Genomic DNA, 7,086 nt, shown 5'->3' on the forward strand with positions numbered 1-7,086 from the left:
CCTTGAGATGGACCTTGGGGAATGGGAGGATTGGCCCAGGGAAGGAAGATGAAGGAAGGCATGTCAGGAGGGAGGCTGGGGAGCAGAGGGGCAAAGCTGTGGAGGTAGGAGTAGAGAGGGTACCTTTGGGGAGAGGGAAGAGGCCTGTTTGGAGGAGAAATTTGTGAGGCGTGATGGGAGGAGCCCCTGGAGAGGCAGGGGGGAGAGGCCGGCTATGAAGTTTGAGAAAGGAAGGATGAAACCCATTGTTACTAGAGGGCTGTTGATTACAGACACCTGTGAAGGTTAAGACATGGGCTTTGGCATCAGGCAGACCTGGGTCTGAAGCCTATAGCGCTTTACTTACTGGCCTTGGGTGAGTTGCATAAACTCTTTGGTTTGCTCCTCTGTGAAGTGAGGATGATGATAATGTGTGCGCCCCACAGGACGGGGTGAGGACTAAGTGAGGCTGTCCCTGTAAAAAGCTTCAGCAAGTGCTCCAAAGCTGAGCTGGCTGTTCTGGTGGCCCAAACTTGGGAGCCGCAAAAGGTGAGGTGTGGGGAGGGAAAAGACCCCTCTCTGCAGCAGAGCATTTTAGATTGATGTCTCCTGTTTCTTCCTTCCCCAGTTGCTTCAGCCCACAACCAGCATGGCCATCCGTCTGGGGCTGCCCTGACTGGACCAGAGCAGCTGGGAAAGGAAGGCCTCATGTGTGGGAGCCTTGAGATGGACCTTGGGGAATGGGAGGATTGGCCCAGGGAAGGAAGATGAAGGAAGGCATGTCAGGAGGGAGGCTGGGGAGCAGAGGGGCAAAGCTGTGGAGGTAGGAGTAGAGAGGGTACCTTTGGGGAGAGGGAAGAGGCCTGTTTGGAGGAGAAATTTGTGAGGCGTGATGGGAGGAGCCCCTGGAGAGGCAGGGGAGAGAGCCCGGCTATGAAGTTTCCTGCTGATAAGAGGGTAAGAGCCGTCTATCGACAGAAAGTTTCTAGTCCGCCTCCAGAACTAGAAGCGTCACCCCATTTGGTAGATGGAAAATCCAAGGCCAGGGAGGCTGAGTCGGTGCTATCAGAGGTGGTGATGCCATTGGGATGAGGAACAACCTCAGCACTTGGCCTTCGGGGTTCAAAGTTGTATTTACATTAGCTGTGTCTTCAGCTGCAAGCAGCAGACAACACGACTGGGGTGCCTTCAATGCTGGAGATGTTTATTAGCTTGACCCCAAGGATTCTGGAGGTAGGGGGCTACCACGGTAGCCCCACTGCTCTGCAGCTCTCCCTGACGTGTTCTCTCTTGGGTGGTTATTGCAGAAGTGTGGGTGTGCCCCATCTCTAACCCTGGGCTTGCATAACTGGCACTTGGGCTCTTAGCTCTCTCCTGCGGCAGCTCTCAGCCGTCTAATCACCACCGGTCAATGGTAAGGGAGGCATCGCCAAGGGTGGTGATTTGTGGACGAGCCTGATTCATCCCTTCTTGCCAACCCACCCTGGGCTCTGGCCCCCCTGCTGATGTCTTCTGCTGAGTGGGCAGGCCCTGGCTCCCCAGGGCGGTGTCTGGAGCTCCAGCCCAGGGCTCTTCCCAAGATGATACCAGACAGAGCCCCCAGCACCTGCCCCATCAAAACCAGAAACTCCAGTAATGTTCTCAACATTACTTTGTGTCCTTTCCAAAGACTGGGGGTGACAGATGGCGAAACTGAGGCTCAGAGAGTTGGAGGGTGGATTAAGGTCCCTCTGAAGGGTAGAGCCCAGACAGAACAGAAACTGGGGCCTCAGCCTGGCTTTTCAAACTCCCACGTTCATGCCTTTGTAATCCTGTCTCTCTCGGTCCAACCACATTCTTCCAGCCTGAAGACTACATCTTCAGAGGGGGGCTTCCTGCCCCAGAGAGTGTCTAACCTGGGGACTTGGAGGGAAGGCAGTATCCATAGGCTGTTATCCCTTGGCTAGTTACCTGCTCACCCCACTTCTGTGCTTTCACTGCTCCCCCCAGCACACAGCTCTATCTGCGCCCAGACCATGAGCTCCTTGAGGGCAGGATGTGGATTGGGGCAACGTTCACCCAGGGTTTGATGATGTTCTAGGCTTGGGTGAGCCCCTCCCTCCCCGAAATGGTTTGCTGGTGAGGGGTGGAGAGTCTAGTGTCTCTGGACCTGGTCTGGGGTGAGGCTTGGGGTGGTAGGTGACAGCACCTGGGTTCCTGCCCTCCTCCTTGCCCACAGCTTCAGTGGGCCTCAGGCTCCCTAAGTTTATGGCCTCTGAGAATGGCCCAGCTAGGGCATCGGAAGGAGGCAAGTGGAGGCAAGTAGCCGGGTGGCAGATGGCAGGTGGGGCTGCACAGGGGAGCACAGCGGCCCCACTTCCTGTGCGGCGACGGCCCTGGAGCCTGCCCTGGGGGAGGTTGCACAAACCTACCTGCACAGGCCCCGGGCTGCGTATCCCACTGGCCCCTGCCTCCCCACAGCCCGGGGCTGGCATCCCTGCTCTCAATCCTGCAGCCTGGGCTGTGTCCTCCGTCTCCACGGGGCTGGTGAGGGGCCGGGCCGGACACTGGGACCCGCCCTCCCATCACTGGGCACCAGCCCTTCCTCATTTTGCTGCTGATTCTAGCCCCGAACAAAACAGGTTGAGCCCTTTTCCTCCCTCCAGCAGTCTCTGGCTTACAGCTGCCTTCTTAGGCACTGCAGACGGCGCCGGCCTGGAAGGGGGGCCCTGGGCCAGCCCTGCCAGGACGGGGACGGTACGCCTGCCTCCTGGCCCTCGTTCAGCCCTGTCTGTGGCAGGAGAGGGAGCTTTGCCGTGGCAGTCGGCTGAGGAAGATGCCCCAGCTTCAGTTCAAAGATGCCTTTTGGGTGAGTGAAGACGGCTGCCGGTTTGAGCCAGTGGTGTGGGCCCCGGGGAGGCCAGTCCGGCTGAAGTTTCCCTGGGGGCGGTGAGTGGGGATGCGGCTCCAAGAGGGGCATTTCTCATAAAAATAGTGGTTGATTTTTGGTCTTTATCATCGTGGAGGTGACTTGGGCTGCTTCTGAGTCAGAAGACGAAGGGAATCCTCAGTCTGGGTACTGATTTCTCTGCAAACTTCAACACAGTGAGTGGGGGATAGTCTCTGTGCTCCCAGGGCTGGTTTTTCCCCTGAGTGACCCTCTCCTAAAAAGCAGGAACTTTTTAGGAGTGTCTGATATATGGGTGGGAGCTCGAGGAGGTCTTGTGAGGCGAAGGGGGGTGGTCAGGTTTGGGGACCAGAAAAACTTGACTTTGGATCTTGGCTCTGCTATTTAGAGGCTGGACAAGTCATTTAACCTCTCTGAGTTCCATTTTCTCCCATCTATATAGTAGAGAGAGATATTAATAAACACACCAACTGGATGGGAGGGTTAAAACAAGGGGATGTAACAAACTGCCCCGCACCTTGCTGGAGCGCCAAATGGGAATTCTCTTCCCCTCACCCAACCCCTCTTCCTTGCAGACCTCAGGGGTCCTTTGAGGAGGCAACAGGGCTGGGCAATTCCTTGCTGGCTTTCTTAAATCCAGTGCACATGTAAATCAAGCCTTTTCCTTGTGAAATTCCAGCACCCAGCTGGCTCGTGGGGGTGAAATGCTTGGCCCGGGCCACACAGTCCGCAAGCCCAGTTTGGACCCCAGATCCCTTCAGCTTTTTTCCAGCTGTCTCTCAACCTCCCCCTCTGCTCCCCAAGCTCTGGCTGTTCCCAGTGGCTCACAGGAAAAAGCTGAGACCTCTCTGGTTAGCACTGGGGAATGTGGCTGTCCTGAGGTATCCCCTCCAGCCCTGCAGAGGACACCTGGCTCTTTGCTCACTTCGCACGGCCTCAGTCGACAGCCTGGCCTCCCTGGGCTCTTTCCTGGGGCCTCCGGCCAGGAGGACGAAAGCTAACGAGCCAGGTCTTCCTTGCCTTCCAGGCCATGCTCCTCTTGGGGCCCGTGGCCAGCATGTGAGTGGCCTGCTTCCCGCCGGCACTGACTGCACAGTGGGCAGAGGGATGCCTCTCTGGGCCTCTGTTTCCCCATATCTACAAAGAGGGGCTGGGACCGGCCCACAGAAGCCAAGGGAGGCAGACCTGGCTCCGCCCATTCCAAGCACCAGGCTGGCAAATGGGGCCCATGCGAGGGGTGAGGGGCAAGGGGCGAGGGGCTGCAGGGGTGGGGCGACAGGCCGGACAGTGAGTCGCTACATCACTGCTCTGACCTGGAGTGCAAAGTCTGGGGAAAGGACAGGGCCTGAAAATCCAGGTGCTTAGTAGCCCAAGGCAGGCCAGGACATCTTGACTATATTTTAGCTCCAGGACATCTGTCCCAGCCCAGAGCCCCTGGGTCCACCTTCCCTAGGACAGAGCTGGGCCAAGGAATAGCCCTAAGGCAGGATCTGGGCAGCGGGGGATGGTACATGAGGGAGAGCAGGGTATGGTGGCAGCAGCCCACCTGTGGCAGCTTCCTGAGCGGTATCCCGCCCACGCTCTCTGCTCTCCTCACCTCTGAGCTGCTGCGGGCTTCACAGCCTACAGGTGCCCCCTCTCCAACACTGCTGGCTCCGTGGGCCTGGGGTGAGGGTGCAGCTTCCCTAGGGAAGGCTGGAGCAGAACAGGAGAAGTGGCCAGTGGGAGCCTCTCACACTGAGCCTGGGCAGATGCCCCAGAAGGTCAGTGGCAGCACCACTGCCCCCAGGGCTCTGAATTCTAACACCTCTCAGGGGCGCTCAGCCCCACCCAGCCCACGAGGACAGCTAACAGTTACTGAGCATTAAAGATGTGCCAGCCGCCGGTTCTCAGGACTATGTATCTATTCACCCATTTAAACCAAGGAGGTAGATGCTATTGTTATCCCTATTATTCACAAGAGGAGGCTGAGGCACAGAGAGCCTAAGTCATTTGCCCAAGGTCATGTAGCTGGGATGAAACCGGACAGGTTGGCCCCAGTGTGTGGACTCTCACCCAGGTGCTTCATTGCTCTTCTAGCAACAGGGCCCATTACTGGATCTTTGGGCCACGTTGGTGGAGGAGGGAGAAAAACTGTCCTTCCCACCTCCCAGAGAAGTAAGATCAGATGAGGTCCATAGAAGTCTTTTAAAGCCCAATTTACAGACAAATCTGTTAAATGGAAAAGACTTAATGATCTAACTGCCATGGGGGTGTTAGGGCCAGGGCCCCGCCTGCCCCTCCCCCTGGCTTTCCCACACCCCAGTCCAAGGCACACCAGCTCCGTTGTGAGGAGGGAAACAGAAGTGTTTTCTGAGGAGCTAAGAACTTGCATTGAAGCTTATATACTTTACTCATACGAGATGCCCTATAGTGGTTAGGGCCCATGAACTCTGATTTTACCCACAGTTATAACAAGCTTGGTCGTGTGGTCTTTTAACCTATAGGTACAGCAAATAGTAGGGATCTACATTTGGTTAAATACTGGTGGGCCTGAACTGTTAGAGACGGTTTCACAGATAGCTGGTAGCCTGATAGCAAGAGGAGACAAAAAAATTATAAAAAGCAGACATAGTGGTTCAGAAGTGGTGGGAACATTCAGTATGGGAACAGACCAGTCCCGTCCCTCAGTAGGCCGATATTTGCAACTTTTGCCAGTGTGGCCACACAGTATTTATTTATAGCCTGCGTTTATCTTCAGCAGAACATTCAGAGGCAGGCTGCTGTGGGAGTGAGGCAGGGGCGGGTCTAGCCGCAGGGGGAGGGAAGGGATCATTTGATGTCTGTTATACACGCACAGTGATAAAGAACATCACGGCTTTGCAGGAAGTTTGTGGCTGAGCCTCAGAGCAGGGGCTGTTGGTGAGACAAGGCTGAGGATGAGAATACCAGGTGCTCGAGCCGAGGGGGACTTAGAGCTCATATAACCTGACTCAGCACCGAGAGGCACAGAAGCCCCCAGAATGCGGGGATACCACCCCCCTTCCCCAGTACACACAGCTTTCCTTGCCAAACTGTATTGCAAGAAGCACCTGTCTGCCTCCTCAGTATAGGGCTGGCGAGTGGGGTATGTGTTCAGTCAATGTTTATAGAATAAGTGAATGAACAGTAAATGCATCCACGGTCCTAATGCCTTCCTGAACCTATCTTCTCCTTCATTTTACTTTAGTTACATTCTGCAAATGTTTGTTGAGAAGGGTTCACTACCAGGTAGTCTAAGCTGGGCCTCTGATCCTCACCCCCACATCCAATCAGATGAATGAAACTGTCTTGCCCTCAAGGAGGCCAGAATCCAGTGCTGGAGACTGAGCTTCTCTGATAACACGGCCAGGCACGGGGCATACCCAGAGGGGTGCTCCGAGCTGCGCTTTCCCCTCCTACCCCCTCATTGCCTCCCAGACCTATATGTCCAACCGCCTTTGCAAAGAAGTCACTGGATATTGCTTCAAGAGGGAAAATCTAGGTCTGGGCCAGGTTTTATTAAGATCCACATCCTGTCCCACTTGGGGTTGTTAAAAGGAAAAGTAAGGGCCGCATATACTACCTCTCACTCCCTGCCCTTCCCTCCCTGCCGCCCCGGCTTTGGGCAGGAACCATCAATGGGGACAGAGAGAACAGGCCTGAACTTTTCCCTCTGACTTGAGGTCACATCTCTCCCCTTTGAGGCTGGGCTCCAGCTTCATCTGGAAACCTCTGTGCCGAGCTGGGAGGAGCTGAGCTCCCCAACAGAGGACAGAAGGAGGTACCACAACCTTGGGTGGGGGAATGACTCACCCAAGATGCACCGGGTGAGGGTGGGGAGAGGGGACTCAGGCCCCGTGTGTCTGATCAGCTACTGTTGCCTCTTCTCCTTCCCAGTTCTGAGACTCTGAGGTTCCCCACTGAGGAGGAGACTGAGGTGGGGACGACCCTATTTTCAACATAATTCTGTTGTGAATGTGTGTGGGCCTGGGTATGATTTCCTCATCTTCAAAACACCATTGTTAATGACTGCATGGTCCTCCAGCTTGTGGATTTGGTGGACGTGCTGTGATTTATTTATCCAATCCCCTATTGTTGGACATTTAGGTTAGTGCCAATTATTTAGTATTCTGGACAGTGATGTACTGGGTAGATCTTTGTGTATCAAGGTTTTGCACTTGAGGACTACGTCTTTGGGTAGCTTCCCAGAAGAGGAGGCA

The 7,086-nt window shown here is 55.3% G+C and overlaps 1 protein-coding gene across 1 annotated transcript in view; it reads left to right on the plus strand.

Annotated features, from left to right (window-relative positions):
- The first annotated feature begins 2,396 nt into the window (after window positions 1-2,396).
- The window catches only part of PSTPIP1 (proline-serine-threonine phosphatase interacting protein 1), a 42,725-nt gene continuing 38,035 nt past the window's right edge, over window positions 2,397-7,086 (plus strand). Inside the window, exon 1 of the mRNA XM_007469159.1 lies at window positions 2,397-2,827. Within this exon, the coding sequence (XP_007469221.1) occupies window positions 2,795-2,827 (33 nt within the window). The 5' untranslated portion in view covers window positions 2,397-2,794. The remainder of the gene's footprint in view (window positions 2,828-7,086) is intronic.

The sequence above is a fragment of the Lipotes vexillifer genome, unplaced genomic scaffold (genome assembly GCF_000442215.2).
Source record: "Lipotes vexillifer unplaced genomic scaffold, Lipotes_vexillifer_v1.1 scaffold103, whole genome shotgun sequence".
In the NCBI taxonomy this organism is placed as follows: domain Eukaryota; kingdom Metazoa; phylum Chordata; class Mammalia; order Artiodactyla; family Lipotidae; genus Lipotes; species Lipotes vexillifer.